The sequence below is a fragment of the Stenella coeruleoalba genome, assembly GCF_951394435.1.
Source record: "Stenella coeruleoalba genome assembly, chromosome: 9".
NCBI lineage: Eukaryota > Metazoa > Chordata > Mammalia > Artiodactyla > Delphinidae > Stenella > Stenella coeruleoalba.
In genome coordinates, this window is record NC_137155.1 from 97,604,902 (window position 1) to 97,627,850 (window position 22,949).

The 22,949-nt window shown below is 44.0% G+C and overlaps 1 protein-coding gene across 13 annotated transcripts in view; it reads left to right on the plus strand.

Moving 5' to 3' along the window:
* Nucleotides 1-22,949, plus strand: part of CNTNAP2 (contactin associated protein 2) — a 977,311-nt gene that overhangs the window by 826,049 nt on the left and 128,313 nt on the right. For 12 of the 13 annotated variants that reach the window (XR_013829659.1, XR_013829660.1, XR_013829661.1 and 9 more), the window contains one exon: nt 19,670-19,763. Coding sequence is in view for 6 of the 13 variants with exons in the window: in XM_079931145.1 (XP_079787271.1) it covers nt 19,670-19,763 (94 nt within the window). In the remaining 7 variants the exon portion in view is untranslated. Of the gene's footprint in view, nt 1-19,669; nt 19,764-20,387; nt 21,178-22,949 lie in introns of those variants that run through there. The other variant, XM_079931146.1, reaches the window with a different exon arrangement.

Genomic DNA, 22,949 nt, shown 5'->3' on the forward strand with positions numbered 1-22,949 from the left:
ACAAATGCACTGTGGCGCCAGCGGCGAAGTAACCGACAGGCTTCTGTAGCCTCTGACTTCCGACGTCGACGTTATCTCCGGAAACCCGTCCTGCAGCCAGAGATGGGTGCAGACAGCCAGGGTCACGTAAATCAGAAGATCCCCAAAAGGAGAGGTAGCAAGATGGGGGCCAGGAGGACACCAGACAGAGGCGATGCCGGGCTGTCCCTGCCCCTCCGCTCATTCCCAGGAGTACTTTGTGCAGCTGCTGTGGACGTCCTGCCAGCCTAGCTTTGCAACAGCACAGGATCCAGGCAGACACATTAGCGTAGCTCAGACTCTGCAGGCGCACAGACCTCTGGGCTGTACCTCTCGGAAGCTATGTGTCCCTTTAGGCAACGTAACTTAATGCCAGGGCCTCGGTTTCCTCAGCTGTAAAATGGGGTGAATGAGAGTCTGTGCCCACAGGGTCGTTTGCAGATTCAGTGAAATAATACGTGTAAAGTACCTAAGGTGGGATCTGACCTGGAGTTGACTTTCAAGAAATGTTAGCTGCTACACTGATGATGATGTCGATAATATGGAAAAGGGGGAAGAAGAGGATCAAACTTTGGGGGGATATTCTTTGCACGTTTCCTCCTTCTCCCAGACCCTTTCAGCTCCATATTCTTTTTTCCAAGAGAAGTGAATGCCCTCCTTAGATTTCTTGCCTCATTTCTTCTAGTCTCTCCTATTCCCACTCCTCACCACCTCTGCTAAATTCTTCCACCCCTCCCCACATTCCACAGCCTTGAAAAACTACTGAAGCCAGCAGAACTGCTCATCGTTCGAGCTGTTAGACCCCGCATTCACCCCACATTCTGAAGTCACTCTGTGTTTAATGATTTTCATGATACACCTTTATACTCTTTCACCTGGAAGAGAATTTAAAGGATGTGGCTATCAGTCCTCTGATAATTGCCAATTTTTAGACTCCATCCTGCATATTGTTATTGCTGCCAAAACCTACTGGCAAAGGAATATCGATAGAGCCTCTGTACAAAAAAGAACGTATTTGCTGAGTTTTCTTAATACCAAGGACTTTAACTATATTACAGTTGAAATCAATAGAAATGTAACCTTTTCAACCACATAAAATGAGTTCATATTTTTTATTAGTCTTTTTCTGCCATTACAGTGTCATGATTGCAGGAGGAATGAGGTCAACCTAAGCTTTAATGAAAGACCATTCAGGAAACAAACTCAAACTCATTTAAATACTGAAGCCAGTGCCTTAAAAAGATCAATGAAGTAAAAGCACCTGGGGTCGCTTTACTTAAACACCCCACATATAAGCATCATTGCACAAGCACGATGTGAGCAAACCTTTAACCCTAGAAGACCAGCCAATTAGGAAGAAAATGCTGTTTCATTAAATAGGTTCAGAACCGTAAAGCCCTTATCCGTAGTCTGATTAGATGTACAGCATTTAAATTTTCTCTCCATATTTTAAACATCATCTGGAGAAGAATCATTGATCAGTGAATTTACTTAGGAAAGTCATTAGCTTTTAAGGTTAGGGGTGTGACAGCGATAGAAATCGCAGGTTCATTTCTTTAAAAATAACAAACACCAAATAGTGCTCTAATGACCAGGAGCCTTAGAATTGCAGGGAGCCAGGAAATGTTCTTTCTAACAACACAGCCTGGTGTCCCGCACATAGTTATGTGTATTAAATTGAATAGCTACCACCGAGTCCGTGGACCTGGGTCAGACACAAACCTCCTGGTGTCTCAGCTTCCCCGGATCTGAGTAGGACAGTATCTTTGTCCACCTCCTTCCCTGGATACGAAAACAAAGCTGATTGTCACAAACCTCTTCCAGTTCTTCTCCATAAACAACAATGTAAATTGCAAACTTTAGTCATAATATTTGCTTAGAATAATTTTAGAATTGGAATGGTCTTTACGGGCCATTGAATCCAACCTCTGACCTGACTTAGAATCATCACCAGTCCCTCCTGGCATCACTGGATATGAGAAACATGCTATTCTTTTTTATTTTCTTTTATTGAAGTATAGTTGATTTACAGTGTTGTGTTAGTTTTTGGTGGACATCAAAGTGATTCAGTTATACATATATATATATTCTTTTCCAGATTCTTTTCCATGATAGGTTATTGCAAGATATTGAATATAGTTCCCTGTGCTATGCAGTAGGACCTTGCTGATTATCTATTTTATATATAGTAGCCTGTGTATCTACTAATCCCAAACTCCTAGTCTATCCCTCCCCCACTGAAATGTAGTGGGATGTTCCCAGCTGGGAACACTCCTCAGCCTGTCTTCAGCTTTGCTCCACAAGGTGGCTGGACGGCAGAATCGCTCGAAAGTCTTCGTGTGGCGTTAGGAGGTCAGGAGTCCTGTCATTTACTAAAAGACGCGCCTAGAAGGTGATATGGTCAGAGGGGGAATTTGAGGCTTATGCCAAGGTCTCCCTCTTCCGGCAGAGAAGCTCCCCGAGCAGTCAGGTCACCCTGGGACGGTCATCCGCCTGTGCCCAGGTGGCCTAGGGGCTGGGCAGGTGTAACCTCAGGAGTGCACACCGGCAGATGCCTGTCATATCTGGACCAGTCACAGCCGGGGCCCCCGCGGAGAACTTGACAATCAGAGCGGCCACACCCACCTCCACACTGGCCATCCCAGCCTCAGCAGACAAATGGCTGGACAGCAGTACCATCCCACACAGCAGCCTACAATGGTTTCCCTGTCCGTAGGCAGATGGTTCTAACACATCGTGTTTACTGATGGCTTTGTTAAAACTTCCCCCAAAAAACTCACCCAGGAATTTGCCAGGAACCAAATTTAAACAACCAACCCCTGAAAACACGTGCTGGACAAACCAAGATGACAGAAGCCAATAAAGACTGAAACAGAAAGGACCCCAATCACATTTGTCATGTTGACATTGTTTCTCGTAACTGTTCTCCCTCATAGTTCTTTATTCTTTTCATTTAATTAATAGAAGATTTAGCCATCACATTGTATAATTTTAGCAACGTTATGCTTGTTAGTACCTGTTTTCAGAATTGACCTTCCCTAATTTTATTTTGTTTCTCTTCTTTGTCTTCTTCCTCCCTTTTTCCATCCATTGATTTGTTTTTCCTTATTCCCGGAAAGTCGTTTTATAGTCTATCAAAATGTGTTTTGCTTTGAGATTTTTTCTTTGAAAAAATTATACAGCATTTGGGCCCTCCCTGCTATAAACGTCTTCGAACTTAACCTTATTTAAAAAATGCTATATCAGCTATGAAACGAGAATTTCTCCTCTCATCCTTTGATATTTATAAATATTATAGGGATTTATTGATTTAAAAAAATCAGTTCTTTTAAAAATACTTTATGTTTTAAATAGTATTCAGTGTTTTTCCAGTAGGTGGAGTATTAGACTAGGGAAAGTAGATTAACATTCGAAAGCTAATTTTTTTTGTTTTGAGAAGTTTTTTATATAAAACATAAATCACCTAATAGGCTCACTACTTCCTTTAATTGCATCAATACCACTGGATTTCAATTGCGCTAGACCTTATGAGGCAAAATTTGTTGACTGATTATGTTTCCATAATAAAGATGGCATGATGAGAATAGTAATAAGTACTTACGATAACTCTCATTTTAAAATTGCTTATCAAGTCATAAATGAAAACTCCTGGCATCTCAGAGAAATTATGTGCATGTACAGGAAAGAAAGATGTGTCCCTTGAATCCTTTATTTCTCAGACCTTAACCATTTCTGGAAAAGAGCATTCCTTGTGAGTTTAATATTGGTTCAAGGCCGACCCTGCCACTTGCAGTCTGTGACCTGGGGCAGGCCACTTACTCTCCTGGCACCCTGCTCTCTCCTCTACATTTGTGGGCAAAAGGTGATAAGCTAGCTCTCTCTAAGGCCCCTACCTGCCTGAATATCCCGGATGAATCTGTCTGTTTTGTAAACATCTGCTCAGGGTGAATGTTGGGGGCACATTTGCTGAGATGTGCCAATGCACGTGGCAGAGACAGCTCTCGGTCCATGGCCTGTGTCTCAGAGCTGAAAGTGAGAAAACTCTGCCTGGTCTACGGGGCAGTGACTCTCCTTCCCGCCCTCTGTCCGTCACTACGATTGGCTGCAGGGGAACAATGTACTGATGGAACACTTTACAAGGTGATGCCCTGGAGCTGGGTCTTAGCAGAAGATTCTGCTCAAAGCCCCAGGCACCTGGGAAAATACTACTCCTTAGGCCCATGGTAGCAAAACATTTTCAATCAGAGAAACCTTAAGTATTTCCTGGTTCAACCTCCTTGTTTTACAAATGAGGAAACAGGTCCAGGGAATCTTCGTGAAGTGTCCTCACCCATCTGTTCAGTGACAGAGCCAGGACCAGTCTCCTGGCCCGTCCTCGCTCCCCCGGACCACCCTGCCGTCCTACGCTGGAAGTCCAGCCGAGTTCCCTAGTGACCCTGGCAAGGACAGCAAGACTCACAATCCTTCCCATCCTCCAAGGAAGAGAAACAAGGTGCTATCAAAGCAGGTCTTCTGAGGGTGAACAGAAGAAACGATCGCCACTTCTCCTCCTTTCTGCTTTCCTTGGACAGGTGATTTAGATTTGAAGAGAGCCTCCAGTTCCCGTTTGCAAGGTGTTCTCCATCCTAGAAAGGCTGGGCGTCCGTGGATTCAGCTGGATCTTTCCTAGATGTGGAAGCGAAGTCTCCTCTCCTTGGTCTTAGAGTAGAAGGACCCCAGACCCAGGTGCAGGCTGAGAAGGGGGCTGAGAAGGTGAATGCATCTGCTTTGGTTCTAGGCTACGCCACCTCTAGCCTTGCTGAAAATTCATTCATTAAATGGAAGTCCCCCACGTGGTTGAGTCCAGCTCACCAGGGGACTGCAAGGAAGCTTGGGGCCAGTAATAAAGTGAGCGGGTTAGATAACATTCCAGAACAAGAACTAATTCAATCATTGTGTGTGGTGACGGAAGAGCAGAAGAGCTTGCCAGGCAAAGGACACAGCAAAAAGGGAGCCCTGGAACATGTTCCAGAGAACATAGTGGTCCAAGGGCTGAAAGGTGTTGAGTAGGGTCAGAGCAGAGGGGCAGTGGGGAGGGGAGAGCAATGCCCTTTCCTCATCTAGGAAGAGGGCACCTTCCCCTCTGATCGCCTCAGGGGCATTTCATCCGTCCTGAAGCAGCAAAGGCTCCCTGGCTGGTCCACCTGCAGGTGACTGAAGTGTTCCTTCACAGAGGGGCACCAGGTAGCCTGTTCAGGCACCTCTTTGCAGGTGTGCATCGCTATCCTGAGAATGAAAGTTTGACAATTTCTAGTTTATTTCATGGTTCTGTTACAGGGGAGAGTGTTCCTTGGCCTCTTTCTTCTCTTTCTGTCTCTATAAAACAGCAGGGCTCCTAAGCAGTTTAGGCCAAAACCAAAATAAGGTAGATGTCACCGTGACCTCCCAGCTGGCCCCTGCCGTCAACATCCTTGGTTGCCCTTGGAATTGGAGGGGTAATCTGTGTCCTGGCAGTACAGGCGGGAAGAGGCTGGTGTGCTGGCCTCCACAGTGATGCGCTTGTGCTTCCCAGCCATGTGGTCCCAGGAATGGGTTATGATGAACTCACAGGTCCCAGAGAAGCAGGGTCTCCCAGAGCATAGAGATTCAGATCCCAGACTAGCCATCACTCAGTGTCCTTCCAGGATGGAGTCAGGCTGGCTCACCCAAACCCGACGGCCATAAAATTCTCTACGGGCTTCAGTCAGTTGAATCGTCCCTAGAGCTCTTCTCCTCTAAGAGCAGAAGTTCCAGCAGAAGTAAAACCTTGGTTTTCCATATCCTAAATACAAACACACACCACACCCACACACACCCACACCCACACACACACACCCACACACACACACCCACACACACACACACACACACACACACACACACACACCCAACACCAACATAGCGCATTCAATAAATGTTAAGTGAGCATCTAAGATGATACAGACCCATTTCATGTGGGTAATAAATGGACCAGGAGATTTACTAGATAATCTCGCGGAAAAGCAAGAGCCAGAAGTGCAGAGGTGAGGTACCATCCCCTGGGCTCCGATGCCCGGTGTCTTTCCTCTGCCTGCCCAGCCCACAGCTCAAGGTTTCGCAAGTGTGTGCGCCTCGGGCCCTGTTGTCTGGGAGAGCAAGAGGTGGGTGGGGTGGGCCCCTGTCCTCGCAGAGTCACTGTCGAGGCAGGGGACCCTGTAACGGGTGGCAGACCCACATGAACTCTACCTTGCAGTCTCCCGCTCGCGTCTGTGTTTCTCCTGTGTCCTCCCCGTGAAGGAGAACAAAGCGACTTGGAGTCAGGAAGAGGTGGGAAACATTTACATGGATCTGCCCTTGATGCTGGGGTCAGTCCTGCTCTTTCCCATTCTCAGTTGTGAATGGTCTGGGGCTTGCGGGACCCCCATCTGCAGACCTGCAAATGGGATGGAGAATAAGGTGGGAGAGAAAGATACAGCCTCTGCTCTTTAAACTCTCTCTCCTGTAAAGTCCAGCGGAGTTTCCAGATAGAAGGGATGGATTGAGACAGGTAACAGTGAGACTAGCTGATAGTTGTTTCTCATCCCTCTTTTCTGTTTGCACTGGCCTCTACCCGTGTTTAAACTTGGAGTAAAACATCCATCAAGATGGTTTGTTCTGAATTCAGTATTGCTAAGCTGGTTCCAACTATTACCGAGAATTAGGGATTAGGAAAAGAGGCAAGAAATACCGGGCCCTTGTCCGGAGCCCCGGAAATGTGTCCTCGGGGCAGTGTATCATGACCCTTCGTCTCCAGACGTGGGGCTGGGCCCTCCGTTGGTGAGAAGTGACCATGTTGCCTCAGTCTTTCTTCCCTCCTCCTTCCCCGCCTCCTCCAATTCATCCCCAAAACCTAAACAGGCTGAGGAAATCCCTACAAACTCTGCTAAGACAAACTGTGGCTTAAAATGGAAATGAACTGAAATCACAAAATAATACCTAAATGACATTAAAGCTCTGAACTCAGCGTGTGAGATGCAAGACCCAGCCTGAGTCAGAACGATGGTAAATGTTGAACAAATGAGTGTCCCTTTAAGGTGTCCTGGGGCACATGGTGTCACAGTCTTTAATTTTAATGAGGCTCTATTACACAATCTCTTATTGCCGCTTAACTGCCAGTGAAATGACCACCAGCTAAATGTACAGCAAAATAGCTCATGTGGACCCCAAAGAAATTACCTTGAAATTATTGCACTTGACCATGACAAATGCACCAGGGTTCCTTAGAAGAGTGGCAGCCACCTGGTAATAAAGTGAAACAGTATAATGTGACGCATCCTGAGGCTTTGCAGGTTGAGCTGTACTTGTCTAATCTGATTTAATGCATTTTCTCCTTTAAATGTAAATACTTAAAACACAGCTGATCTCTCCCCTGGTTGAACCAGTGGGGCTGGGTCAGGAGACTGTCCCTTTCAGCCTCACACTGTCTTTGTGGCTGGGTGTAGCTGGGTGGGAATGTCAGTTCTGCCACATACTCCTCTTCTGAGTTTGGATGCTTTTTGTAATATCAAAGCAAAGGACACTATGCAATATCTATTAAATGAGTTAAGGTGTGAAAAGCCTGGCACAAAGCCTTGCACACAGTAGTGGCTCAATACGTGTGTCCTCCTTTTCCTGGTGTAGATGCCTTTGTCCAAACAGGAGACAGAAATCACATAGTAGGTTAAACATAAGGTTTTGATATAAGAATTTTTTTTTAACATCGTTATTGGAGTAAAACTGCTTTACAGTGGTGGGTTAGTTTCTGCTTTATAACAAAGTGAATCAGTTATATATATACATATATCCCCATATCTCTTCCCTCTTGCGTCTCCCTCCCTCCCACCCTTCCTATCCCACCCCTCTAGGTGGACACAAAGCACCAAGCTGACCTCCCTGTGCTATGCGGCTGCTTCCCACTAGCTATCTATTTTACATTCGGTAGTATATATATGTCCGTGCCACTCTCTCACTTCATCCCAGCTTACCATTCCCCCTTCCCGTATCCTCAAGTCCATTCTCTACGTCTGCGTCTTTATTCCTGTCCTGCCCCTAGGTTCTTCAGAACCTTTCCTTTCTTTTTAGATTCCATATATATGTGTTAGCATACGGTATTTGTTTTTATCTTTATGACTTACTTCATTCTGTATGACAGACTCTAGGTCCATCCAATGCACTACAAATAACTCAATTGCATTTCTTTTCATGGCTGTATAATATTCCATTGTATATATGTGCCACATCTTCTTTATCCATTCATCTGTCGATGGACACTTAGGTTGCTTCTATGTCCTGGCTACTGTAAATAGAGGTGCAATGAACATTGAGGTACATGACTCTTTTTGAATTATGGTTTTCTCAGGCTATATGCCCAGTAGTGGGATTGCTGGGTCATATGGTAGTTCTATTTTTAGTTTTTTAAGGAACCGCTATACTGTTCTCCATAGTGGCTGTATCAATAGTGCAAGAGGGTTCCCTTTTCTCCACACCCTCTCCAGCATTTACTGTTTGTAGATTTTTTGATGATGGCCATTCTGCCTAGTGTGAGGTGATACCTCATTGTAGTTTTGATTTGCATTTCTCTAATGATTAGTGATGTTGAGCATCCTTTCATATGTTTGTTGGCAATCTGTATATCTTCTTTGGAGAAATGTCTATTTAGGTCTTCTGCCCATTTTTGGACTGGGTTGTTTGTTTTTTTTGATACTGAGCTGCATGAGCTGCTTGTAAATTTTTGAGATTAATCCTTTGTCAGTTGCTTTATTTGCAAATATTTTCTCCCATTCTAAGGGTTGTCTTTTCGTCTCATTTATGGTTTCCTTTGCTGTACAAAAGCTTTTAAGTTTCATTAGGTCCCATTTGTTTATTTTTGGTTTTATTTCCATTTCTCTAGGAGGTGGGTCAAAAAGGATCTTGCTGTGTTTTATGTCATAGAGTGTTCTGCCTATGTTTTCCTCTAAGAGTTTTATAGTGTCTGGCCTTCCATTTAGGTCTTTAATCCATTTTGAGTTTATTTCTGTGTATGGTGTTAGGGAGTGTTCTAATTTCATTCTTTTACATGTAGCTGTCCAGTTTTCCCAGCACCACTTATTCAAGAGGCTGTCTTTTCCCCATTGTATATTCTTGCCTCCTTTATCAAAAATAAGGTAACCATATGTGCCTGGGTTTACCTCTGGGCTTTCTGTCCTGTTACATTGAGCTATATTTCTGTTTTTGTGCCAGTACCATACTGTCTTGATTACTATAGCTTTGTAGTATAGTCTGAAGTCTGGGAGCCTGAATCCTCCAGCTCCATTTTTCTTTCTCAAAATTGCTTTGGCTATTCGGGGTCTTTTGTGTTTCCATGCAAATTGTGACATTTTTTCTTCTAGTTCTGTGAAAAATGCCATTGGTAGTTTGATATGGATTGCACTGAATCTGTAGATTGCTTTGGGTAGTATAGTCATTTTCACAATGTTGATTCTTCCAATCCAAGAACATGGTATGTTTCTCCATCTGTTTGTGTCATCTTTAATTGCTTTCATCAGTGTCTTATAGTTTTCTGCCTACAGGTCTTTTGTCTCCTTAGGTAGGTTTATTTCTAGGTATTTTATTCTTTTTGTTGCAATGGTAAATGGGAGTGTTTTCTTAATTTCTCTTTCAGATTTTTCATCCTTAGTGTATAGGAACGCAAGAGATTTCTGGGCATTAATTTTGTATCCTGCTACTTTACCAAATTCATTGATTAGCTCTAGTATTCTGGTAGCATCTTTAGGATTCTCTATGTATAGTATCATGTCATCTGCAAACAGTGACAGTTTTACTTCTTTTCCAATTTGGATTCCTTTTATTGCTTTTTGTTCTCTGATTGCTGTGGCTAAAACTTCGAAAACTATGTTGATTAATAGGGGTGAGAGTGGGCAACCTTGTCTTATTCCAGATCTTGGTGGAAATGGTTTCAGTTTTTCACCACTGAGAATGATGTTGGCTGTGGGTTTGTCATATATTGCCTTTATTATGTTGGTGTAAGTTCCCTCTATGCCTGCTCTCTGGAGGGTTTTTATCATAAATGGGTGTTGAATTTTGTCAAAAGCTTTTTCTGCATCTATTGAGATGATCATATGATTTTTATCCTTCAATTTGTTAATATGGTGTACCACATTGATTGATTTGCATATATTGAAGAATCCTTGCATTCCTGAGATAAACCCCACTTGATCATGGTGTATGATCCTTTTAATGTGCTGTTGGATTCTGTTTGCTAGTATTTTGTTGAGGATTTTTGCATCTATGTTCATCAGTGATATTGGCCTGTAGTTATCTTTTTTTGTGACATCCCTGTCTGGTTTTGGTATCAGGGTAATGGTGGCCTCGTAGAATGAGTTTGGGAGTGTCCCTCCCTCTGCTATATCTTGGAAGAGTTTGAGAAGGATAGGTGTTAGCTCTTCTCTAAATGTTTGATAGAATTCACCTGTGAAGCCATCTGGTCCTGGGCTTTTGTTTGTTGGAAGATTTTTTTTTTTTTTTTTTTTTTGTGGTACGTGGGCCTCTCACCATTGTGGCCTCTCCCGTTGTGGAGCACAGGCTCCATACCCACAGGCTCAGTGGCCATGGCTCACGGGCCCTGCCGGTCCACGGCATTTGGGATCCTCCCAGACCGGTGCACGAACCTGTGTCCCCTGCATCGGCAGGCAGACTCTCAACCACTGCGCCACCAGGGAAGCCCCTGTTGGAAGATTTTTAATCACAGTTTCAATTTCAGTGCTTATAATTGGTCTGTTTATATTTTCTATTTCTTCCTGGTTCAGTCTCAGAAGGTTGTCCTTTTCTAAGAATTTTTCCATTTCTTCCAGGTTGTACATTTTATTGACATAGAGTTGCTTGTAGTAATCTCTCATAATCCTTTGTATTTCTGCAGTGTCAGTTGTTGCTTCTCCTTTTCCATTTCTAATTCTATTGGTATGCATCTTCTCTGTTTTTTTCTTGATGAGTCTGGTTAATGGTTTATCAATTTTGTTTATTTTCTCAAATAACCAGCTTTAGTTTTATTGATCTTTGTTATTGTTTCCTTCATTTCTTTTTCATTTATTTCTGATCTGATCTTCATGATTTCTTTCCTTCTGCTAACTTTGGGGGTTTTTTTTTCTTCTTTCTCTAATTGCTTTAGGTGTAAGGTTAGGTTGTTTATTTGAGATGTTTCTTGTTTCTTGAGGTAGGATTGTATTGCTATAAACTTCCCTCTTAGAACTGCTTTTGCTGCATCCCATAGGTTTTGGGTCATCGTGTTTTCATTGTCATTTGTTTCTAGGTATATTTTGATATCCTCTTTGATTTCTTCAGTGATCTCTTGGTTATTTAGTAGTGTATTGTTTAGCTTCCTTTTGTTTGTATTCTTTACAGTTTTTTTCCTGTAATCGATATCTAGTCTTGTAGCGTTGTGGTTGGAAAAGATACGTGATACGATTTCAATTTTCTAAAATTAACCAAGGCTTGATTTGTGACCCAAGATATGATCCATCCTGGAGAATGTTTCATGAGCACTTGAGAAGAAAGTGTATTCTGTTGTTTTTGGATGGAACGTCCTATAAATATCAATTAAGTCCATCTTGTTTAATGTGTCATTTAAAGCTTGTGTTTCATTATTTATTTTCATTTTGGATGATCTGTCCATTGGTGAAAGTGGGGTGTTAAAGTCCCCTACTATTCTTGTGTTATGTTGATTTCCCCTTTTATGGCTGTTAGCATTTGCCTTATGTATTGAGGTGCTCCTATATGGGTTCATAAATATTTACAATTGTTATACTTCTTCTTGGATTGATCCCTTGATTGTTATGTAGTGTCCTTCTTTGTCTCTTGTAATAGTCTTTATTTTAAAGTCTATTTTGTCTGATATGAGAATTGCTACTCCAGCTTTCTTTTGACTTCCATTTGCATGGAATATCTTTTTCCATCCCCTCACTTTCAGTCTGTATGTGTCCCTAGGTCTGAAGTGGGTCTCTTGTAGACAGCATACATATATATATGGGTCTTGTTTTTGTATCCATCAGCCAGTCTATGTCTTTTGGTTGGAGCATTTAATCCATTTACATTTAAGGTAGTTATTGATATGTATGTTCCTATTACCATTTTCTTAATTGTTTTCTGTTTGTTATTGTAGGTCTTTTTCTTCTCTTGTGTTTCCTGCCTAGAGAAGTTCCTTTAGCATTTGCTGTAAAGCTGGTTTGGTGGTGCTGAATTCTCTTAGCTTTTGCTTGTCTGTTAAGGTTTTAATTTCTCTGTCGAATCTGAATGAGATCCTTGCTGGGCAGAGTAATTTTGGTTGTAGGTTTTTCCCTCTCATCACTTTAAATATGTCCTCACACTCCCTTCTGGCTTGTAGAGTTTCTGCTACAAGATCACCTGTTAACCTTATGGGGATTCCCTTGTATGTTATTTGTTGCATTTCCTTCGCTGCTTTTAATATCTTTTCTTTGTAGTTAATTTTTGATGGTTTGATTAATATGTGTCTTGGTGTGTTTCTCCTTGGATTTATCCTGTATGGGACTCTCTGCACTTCCTGGACTTGATTGACTATTTCCTTGCCCATATTAGGGAAGTTTTCAACTATCATCTCTTCAAATATTTTCCCAGTCCTTTTCTTTTTCTCATCTTCTTCTGGGACCCCTATAATTCGAATGTTGGTGCATTTAATGTTGTCCCAGAGGTCTCTGGGACTGTCCTCAATGCTTTTCATTCTTTTTTCTTTATTCTGCTCTGTGGTAGTTATTTCCACTATTTTATCTTCCAGGTCACTTATCCGTTCTTCTGCCTCTCTTATTCTTCTATTGATTCCTTCTAGAGAATTTTTAATTTCATTTATTGTGTTGTTCATCATTGTTTATTTTCTCTTTAGTTCTTCTAGGTCCTTGTTAAACGTTTCCTGTATTTTCTCCATTCTATTTCCAAGATCTTGGATCATCTTTACTATCATTACTCTGAAATCTTTTTCAGGTAATCTGCCTATTTCCTCTTCATTTGTTTTGTCTGGTGGGTTTTTACCTTGCTCCTTCATCTGCTGTGTGTTTCTCTGTCTTCTCATTTTGCTTAACTTACTGTGTTTGGGGTCTTCTTTTTGCAGGCTGCAGGTTCATAGTTCCCATTGTTTTTGGTTTCTGCCCCCAGTGGGTACGGTTGGTTCAGTGGGTTGTGTAGGCTTCCTGGTGGAGGGGACTGGTGCCTGTGTTCTGGTGGATGAGGCTGGATCTTGTCTTTCTGGTGGGCAGGACTGCGTCTTGTGGTGTTTTGGGGTGTCTGTGACCTTACTATGATTTTAGGCAGCCTCTCTGCTAATGGGTGGGGTTGTGTTCCTGTCTTCCTAGTTGTTTGGCATGGGGTGTTCAGCACTGGAGCTTGCTGGTCATTGAGTGGAGCTGAGTCTTAGCATTGAGATGGAGATCTCTGGGAGAGCTTTCGCCATTTGTTATTACATGGAGCTGGGAGGTGTCTGGTGAACCAATGTCCTGTACTTGGCTCTCCCACCTCAGAGGCTCAGCCCTGACACCCAGGCGGAGCACCAAGACCCTGTCAGCCACACGGCTCAGAAGAAAAGGGAGGAAAAGAAGGAAAGAAAGAAAGATAGAAAGAAAGGAAAGAAGGAAGGAAGAAATTAAAGTTATAAAAATAGAAAAATTGTTTAAATTACTTAAAATAAAAAGTAATTTAAAAAGAAAGAAAGAAGAGAGCAACCAAACCAAAAAACAAATCCACCAATGATAACAAGCACTTAAAACTATACTAAAAAAAAGACAGAACCCTAGTACAAATGGTAAAAACAAAGCTATACAGACAAAATCACACAAAGAAGCTTACACATACACACTCAGAAAAAGAGGAAAAGGGAAAAATATTCATATATGTATAAAAAAAAGGAAGAGAGCAACCACATCAATAATCAAATCTACCAATGATAATAAGCTCTAAATACTAAACTAAGATAAATATAAAACCAGAAACAAATTAGATGCAGAAAGCAAACCCCAAGTCTACAGTTGCTCCCAAAGTCCACCTCCTCGATTTTGGGATGATTCGTTGTCTATTCAGGTGTTCCACAGATGCAGGTACGTCAAGTTGATCGTGGAGATTTAATCCGCTGCTCCTGAGGCTGCTGGGAGAGATTTCCCTTTCTCTTCTTTGTTTGCACAGCTCCTGGGGTTCAGCTTTGGATTTGGCCCCGCGTCTGCGTGTAGGTCGCCGGAGGGCGTCTGTTCTTCACTCAGACAGGACAGGGTTAAAGGAGCAGTTGATTAGGGGGCTCTGGCTCACTCAGGCCGAGGGGAGGGAGGGGTATGGATGCAGGGCGAGCCTGCAGCGGCAGAGGCCGGCATGACATTGCACCAGCCTGAGGTGCGCCGTGCGTTCTCCTGGGGAAGTTGTCCCTGGATCCCGGGACCCTGGCAGTGGCGGGCTGCACAGGCTTCCGGGAGGGGGGTGTGGACAGTGACCTGTGCTCGCACACAGGCTTCTTGGTGGCGGCCGCAGCAGCCTTAGCGTCTCCCGCCCGTCTCTGGGGTCCGCGCTTTTAGCCGCGGCTCGCGCCTGTCTCTGGAGCTCCTTTAAGCGGCGCTCTTAATCCCCTCTCCTCGCGCACCAGGAAACAAAGAGGCAAGAAAAAGTCCCTTGCCTCTTCGGCAGCTCCAGACCTTTTCCTGGACTCCCCCCCGGCTAGCTGTGGCGCACTAACCCCTGCAGGCTGTGTTCACGCCGCCAACCCCAGTCCTCTCCCTGGGATCCGACTGAAGCCAGAACCTCAGCTCCTAGCCCCTGCCTGTCCCGGCGGGGGAACAGACAAGCCTCTCGGGCTGGTGAGTGCTGGTCGGCACTGATCCTCTGTGCGGGAATCTCTCCGCTTTGCCCTCCGCACCCTTGTTGCTGCGCTCTCCTCTGTGGCTCTGAAGGTTTCCCCCTCCATCACCCGCAGTCTCCGCCCGTGAAGGGGCTTCCTGGTGTGTGGAAGCTTTTCCTCCTTCACAGCTCCCTCCCAGAAGTGCAGGTCCCATCCATATTCTTTTGTCTCTATTTTTTCTTTTTTCTTTTGCCCTGCCCAGGTACGTGGGGAATTTCTTGCCTTTTGGGAAGTCTAAGGTCTTCTGCCAGCGTTCAGTAGGTGTTCTGTAGGAGTTGTTCCACATGTAGATGTATTTCTGATGTATCTGTGGGGAGGAAGGTGATCTCCACGTCTTACTCCTCTGCCATCTTGAAGGTCCCTCCCATCTTTACACTTTTAAAAGTGATAATCAGAGACATGCAGGATACCATGGGATACTCTGTGCTTAAGGTCTAAGTGACAGGAAGCTTGCACTGCAGCCTGGACTTGCTACACAACTTCTTTGATTTTTTGACACCCTGACTGAAGAAATTCTCATTTGAGCACTGGCTTCTAGGAAATCAAATGCAAAGAGTCTAAAATGTACAGAAGCAGAGGAAGAGCCTTGGGAAGGCATTGCTTCTGAGACAGGAAGGAAGCGGGGAGAGTATAACCATTAAAAGAATGAAACAACCATTAAGAACAGGATTCGATAGAAACTACTTAGAACTCACTAGGCTCCTGATACAAAAATTAACTGCAATAAAGGAAACCTCCAAGATGTAAGGAAAGCCCTGTAGAGTTTGCTAGAAGCATCAGGGCTGAGGGAGGAGACCCACAGAAGGACCAGCATGGGGGCTCCAGATGTCGTGGGAAAAGCCGTGGCCCGCCACAGAGAGCAGAGAAGTTCTGGTTTGGCGGGGCTGGAACTGGTCTGGGGTTTCTGGGCCAGCACAAGGCCACTGTCTGGAGTGCAGGTGGGGAAGCAGGGACCCAGCGTGTGTGTGGGTGGGGCTGGGGATCTGGGGGCAGGGGGCTTCAGAGCATGCAGGCCATGCAGGGCTGCACAGGGGCTCTCGTTTCCAGGGGAGACGGAGGGCACCAGGCCGTAGGCTCACGGAGGCGTCCTGCTCTGGGCCTGTGGCTTGGGCAGACCTCACACCCTAGGCCGAACCTCCACTACCTCCGTGCCCCCAAGCCAGCACTGGAAATTTCCAGGAGCCCCTTCTTCCCTCCAGGGCTGAGAAAGTTTAATATCCTGCTCATTTTACAGGAGATTAAGGGAATTCGTGTTTATCGTAGAGCAGATACTGAAGGAGGCAATGAACGGATTACTGGTACAAAGAGAGTCACATACCAGGAACCATGATGGGGATGTCACTGGGCGAGAGATGGGAAGAGGATGGGGCTTGTGTTGGGAGGACTCCAGAAAGCAGGATTGGGCGCTCTAAAAAGCGAGGGCAATTCCGGAATCGGGCAGCTTTGCAGCCTTCGTCTGGGAGGCAGGAAGAGTGAAACAGGACTGGAGCTATTATTTGAGAACCGAGCTGGGAGAAGGTGATGTTCAGCCGTGGATTTGGTGGCACGGCTCTTTTTTTTTTTTAATTTCCTCTATTAGTTTTCTACTGCTGCTGTAACAACTTACCACAAGTTTAGGGTAACGCCAATTTATTATCTTATGGCTCGGGAGGCCAGACATCCAAAATTAGTATCACTGAGCTGGTGCTCAGGTGCTGGCAGGGCTGGTTCCCTCCGCACCCCAGGCGGTGAGGGGAGAATCTAGGTCCTTGCCTTTTTCAGCCTCTAGAGGGCGCCCGCATCCCGTGGCTCGTCACCCCAGAGAGTCCGGGGTCCTTCACGGAGCCACGTCTTCAAGGCCCCCGAGCTGCTCTTGCCTTTCCTGCCGTGCCCTCCACTCCACCTCCCCCTGTTCCCGCAACCCCACCTGCCTCCCTCCTCCTCAGCACAAGGCAGGGGGGAGTGTGAGAGAGAGAGAAGGAAAAAGTCAGCCAGACTCTTCTTTCCTCGTAGCTCTCCTGCTTTCCTCTTTTAGTACAGAATTACCGCAGACGCGAGAGTTTGATCTTTGTGAACGTTAAAAGCCTTCCTGTGTACCTTCAGCACTTGTCATATTTTCTATGTCAGTTGTTCCAAAAGATTTTCCTAACTGAACAAGTAATTCGTATTAGAATTATAGATCATTGCCCACTTAGATTCCTGTCCAGCGTTTTTTCATTAATGACTTCATTAACGAATGAAAACTTGGCATGTTTGTGATATTTATAGATAAATCAAAACCAGGCAGAATCACTGATGACAAAATCAAGATTCAGAAACTTTTGAGTAGGCTGTTATTATGCTTCAAAACAAAAGAAATAAATTTAGTATAAATAAATGTAAATTTTAGCTTTTGGTTCAAGTCACCAACTGCATATATGAAGGAAAGAGAAGAGCTGAAAGTAACCCTATGGAGACAAACTAGGAATGTTATTTTACATGAGCTCAGTAAAGATAATACAAAATGTGCCCAAAAGCCAACTCTGTCCCGTCTGGGTCCCTAGAAACAGTTCAGGAAAAGAAGGGTGATTCTGTTGTGTGAATCAGGCCACCTCTGAGCACTGATTTCACCTGTGTCCGCTGCTGGAAGAGTTGTCAGCACATTTTTTTTGAGGAGCTGCTATGTGCTCAGCACTGTCCTAGGCCCAAAGATACAAGAAATCTAAAAGTCTAAGCAGAGAAATTTGATATTTTTTAAAAATTGGGTACAGTATATCCATAAAATGGAATACCCATCATTCATTGCAAGGGATGATTTAGTTGTATGTGTATTGACACAGAAAGAGTCTCCTATTACATTGTTAAGTAATGAAAAGTAAATGCAAATGCAAAACAATATGTGTAGTTGGCTTCCATCCAATTTTTGAAAAAAATCAAAAGAATAGACAAAAAATTAACATTAAATTTTTGTCTGCAAATCTATTATTTTCTCTGTAATGAATATACTCTGTATCCATTTTTAAGTTATTTAACAAAATAGATTAAATGAGAAGTATTTAGGGGGAGATCATCACTGAAGCATAGTAAGGTAGCTTACTAATTATTGATATATCGGCACTTTCCGGAAGCCTTTTGACAACAGGCAGTAGAAGTGGATGGAGGGACCGCAGCAGTTATGCATGTGTGCCACCAGATGGCGCCAAAGCAGCTAGTTAATATTTAGCAGCAGAAATAGTTGCCTTTGCTCCAGAGAAAATACAATAAAGTAGTAAAATGTTTAAGACTCTCTGGCCAGAATAAGTGTTTTGTTAACGATGCACTTGAAATTGTAGAAAGCTTTTCAAAATTATAGTCGAACACGCCGCTGAATGCTTTAATCATGTGTTTTGGACTTTTATCGCAGTACTACCAGATACCCACACACAAAAAAACTTACAGTACCCATTCTGCAGGTCAAGACTCCCAAAATTCCTGAGACATGATGATTCTTTGACTGTTAACCTTGAGTAACAATAACCTCGAGGTTTCTAGTAAACAGTCTCAAAATTCCGGTGTAGGCGGTCATTAATAATTAGCCATCGTTCCTCAAAGTAACTCATTCTCCTCTTGACAAGTGAGTTTAGCTCCCTCCCCGCGCACTTCCAGCCACCCTCTCCTTCCCGGAAGCAGGTCTCCTTCCTGCAGCTTTGCCCATCTTGGCCCGTCAGGAGCCAAGACCCGGGAGTGGATCTAGTTTCTGGAGTCTGTGCTACTGCCTTCAGCAAGTAGCTTCCTGGTGCAGTTCCCTCGGGAAGGCCCTGCCAGATAGGGATGCAGTGTTTCCTTCTGACCCACACCTTGCCTTATGCTCACCTGAGCAGGTATTAAACTCATTTCAGAAAAACGAAAGGTTACAAGAGAGGCTTTTCACATGTGGGTACACAGAAGCACAGAAAGTTCTAGGAGCTCACAGTTGGGGAAACACAACCACAATGTTTGGGTTGTAAAAATTCAGCTAAGGCAAGAAAAGCCACTTAGGGACACAAAGGACAAGAGAAGCTCTGTGATTCTGGGACACCACCACTTGCACTTTTACGTGGGAAGTGTAATCAGAAATATGCATTGCTACAACAGGCATTACCTGTAAGCTAGTCCCATCTGCTTCATTTTTTCCTCCCTCTGCTACCAACTCAGCTCCACTCTGAAAAGACAGCTCTGCTAGAGCAAAGGTGTCTTTGTCCCCTCCAGGCTCTGATGTCCCTGCCCTGTGGCAGGAAGGAGAAATCACCCTCGTTTTGATAAGCAAGAAAACTATGAACCTGAATCTCAGCATTTGAATTACATATCCATATATATGAATATATTCATATTCATATTTGAACATATATGTATTCTGAAGATCAATATTTGTGTGCAAGTTGAGAGACCCAAATGGTGAAGAAAACAGTACAGTAAGACGATCCTAAAGAAAATCCATCGCTATAGATGTAGCATTTTCTATCTCAGAGGTCGATACTAGGGATTGGATCAAGCAGGTTTCACTTTGTTAAAATGAGCAAGGATCTTAATCCAGCAGGTAAATTATCCACAGAAGATGTGCAGAAGCTGGAGAACAATTCGTAAAGGGTCTTCACTTACCAAAGCTCAATTTGTTTTCCAATAACCCCAGCAAAGGAAGGGATGGACTTCCCATTTTCTCAGGCTGGTATTTCAGAGTCAGCAGTGATGAAATAAGATCCAGAAACTGAGGTTCAAAGAATGATGTCATCCCCCCCGGGAGATCTGAGTCCGGTGCAGGATGGTGACGTTCTTCTAAACGTGTCTCTCTTTTTCTTCCTGCAGCTGGATCATTATCCTTCTGTGAGTTACCACCTGCCAAGTTCGTCTGACACTCTGTTCAATTCCCCCAAGTCGCTCTTTCTAGGAAAAGTTATAGGTAAGAATTGGGGGTAAATTGCTCACCTAATTTTCTGAAGCTACTAGTTCGTCTTTGAAATACATTGTGATTGGTGGTGGAGGCCTCTAAGTCAGTGATGGTGATGAAACCCATGTTCTGTGGTGTGTGACAGACTGAAACACGTATGAAGCCGAGTGTCTGCTCCTGGCTTCTTGATCTGGGATCTGTTCCTTTAAGAGCCACCCTGGCCCTTCTCTTTACTACACATTCGTGCTATCTAGATTACATAGAGATGTGATTGGCTAAGCATTTTAAAATGATTAATGTAAAGCCAATGAATTTTTCTTTCTAAGAGGACGTATATTGTGAACCCAAAGTGGAAATAGTCAGATGGTGGGTAATGTGCTGGCCAAGGAGGAGGTGAATTTGTGATCAGAATGTTATTAATCGTTAAAAGCACTCATTTTAAAAGATGGGGGTGGGAGGAGCTGGCAGATAATGAAGGGAACAGGGGACCCAACCTATAATAGTAAGTAACAATAAGGCACTTATATAGGACTTTGTATGGGCCAAGCTCCATTTTAAGCACTTCAGATACATGAACTCATTTACTCTTCCTAGCAATTCCATGAGATAGTCAATGTGATCATCTCCATTTTACAGATGAAAAAACGGAGGCACCAAGAGGTTAAATAACAGACCCAAGGCCACCAATTTAAGTGGTGGAATCAAAACTTGGACCCGGGCAGTCAGATACCGGGGTCTCTGTTCCTGACTACTGTGCTGTAACCTCTGCGATGGTTGACTCAGGAATGAAAGAGGAAGGCAGAAGAAGGAGATTTGGGTAGCAGAGGTTGACCAGTTGAGGGATAAGCCCTACATCCCATGTCAGAGAGTGGCCAAGAGCGAAAAGTATTCCAGGACTTAGAACCAGGAAGACACCAGGCAAGACAGGGGGCAAACAGTTGTAGGTAAGGCCCCACGGGAAAGGGCGGCATCCTCACCACAGAGGCAGGAAGGAGGGGCAGTAGCTCAGTCGGTGGGGTGGAAGTGGAGAAGGAAAGAGCGCCCAGACTCACAGGTCACCTGCGGTTTTAGGCATTGTGCTAAAAGTCTTATGTGTGTAAATGTGACAACTTAATGTCATAACAATCCCATTAAGCAAGACCTATGATTATTACCCTCATTTTACAGAGGAGGAAACTAAAACTGAGCATGGTCAGTATGCCAAAGTTACTCAGCTAGTATGTGGTAGAGTAGCATTTTGAAGCTGCGTCTCTCTGATGAGAGTCCCTGGTGAAACGGATCAAAAGAACTTATCATTAGGGGCCAAGGTCCAGAAGGAATGCTGAGAGTCTGAGATCAAGTGATGAGAGTCAAGTGAGAGTCAAGTGATGAGAGAGTCTGAGAGTCTGAGATCAAGTGATGAGAGTCAAGTGATGCCATTATCATTTGTTTACACACGCCAGCATTTTAGTGGGACAGAGGCTTCGGCATCCACAGGGCATGGACCCGAGATGTTGCTGAGTGCCCAGATGCCGCCACGTGCATTCCACAGTGCACCGAAGAATAATTGGAAATTCTAAGTGTTCCTTCAGGGTTGTAATGATTCCATCAAAACAAACCCTACACTGTACACTGATATTCCTAAAGACACCGCACTATGATATTCCTAAAGTAACATCCACCGTGAACATACTTGAAACAATGGACTTTATTTCTTTAGTTTGACAGGAATGTTGGGTGATTGCCTGGTTCCCTCACTATGAGTAACACCCTCTTGTTCACCAGCATTTCACGTCAGGTGATTAAATTGGTTCTTCAGCAAAATTACAGTGTGCAATGAGGCGTGGACCCTCAGGATCATGAACAAATAACATTGTAAAGGCAAATCCTCTATGATAACTAAGTATCTACTGTGCTAGAAATCTGTGTCAAGCTAAAAGCATAACATGAACTTCAGATGTATGAATGTCACACCCAGAGTTTTCTGTTCACCAAAGGAAAATTTTGCTGTGCAGATAAGCTAACTGTGCATGTGATGAGGTACATAAATAAGCACAGATACCTGTAAGGACATCCGCAGCCCCGACATGGAGGTGGCCTCATGGCCTCATGCACCTGAGGGTAAGTCAAGGTGATGCTGCAGGTCCCACACGAGACTTGCTGAGACGGACTGTCGTCCACACCAGCCCCGGAGCTCTCTGCAGACGAAGGCAGTGTGTCTTAGCTCCGCTGTATCCTAACAAGGAGCAAGTGCTCCATAAACATTTGTTAAATTAATGAAGAGTAGAAGGGAAAAGGAACAAAAAGCATATCCTGCAGAATTAGAGGGTATGTGGATGATGATGCTAAGACAATAAATAAAAATCAGCACCGAAGTGAGATCTGCCATTCTCACACACCTTGCAATCTGGTTTTCCTAAAAGCAGGCGTCTGATAATAATGGAGTAGAAAGCATGTAGGCTTTGGAATCAGGCAAAGCTGGTGTCTTAGTCAGCTCAGACTAGGTGGCTTAAGCAACAGACGTTTATTTCTCACAGTTCTGAAAGCTGGGAAGTTCGAGATCAAGGTACCAGCAGATCGGGTGTCTGGTGAGGGCCCACTTCCTAGTTTGCAGACAGCCGTTTTCTCATTGTATCCTCACGTGACATGGAGAGAAGCAAGCTGTCTCCTGTTTCTTCTTAGAGGGGCACTAATCTCATTCGAGAGGGCTCCACCCTCATGATCTAATCCCAGATCCATCCCCTGATGTCATCACATTGGGGGTTAAGATTTCAACATATTAATTTGGGGAGACACAAATTACAGACACCTCAGTCTGTAGCAGCTGGTGGTGTTTGAATCCAGGCTCTGCCCCTTATCAGTGTTGAACCCTTGGGTACATTACTTGAACCTCGCAGGGCCTGGGTTCTCTCAGTTACAAAATGGGAACACAGTGCCTACTTGCAGGCTGTTAGCTTCCTGAAGTTGGAGTGTGTTTTCTTGTTTTCCTTTTAACTAATCTATTTGCATCAGCCAGATCAGTGCCTAGCGTATAGAAAGTGCTCAAAAAAATATTTGTGGAGTAAATGAACTACCTTTTTAGTATTAAGCTAATAACATCTTAGGGAGTAACCAATGTAATGCCTGGTAATAATTAAGAAAATAATTACCGTTTTTTGATGCTGGCTCTGTGCCAGTCGTTATGGTGTGTGTTCTAAGTACAGTGTTGCCTATAATTCT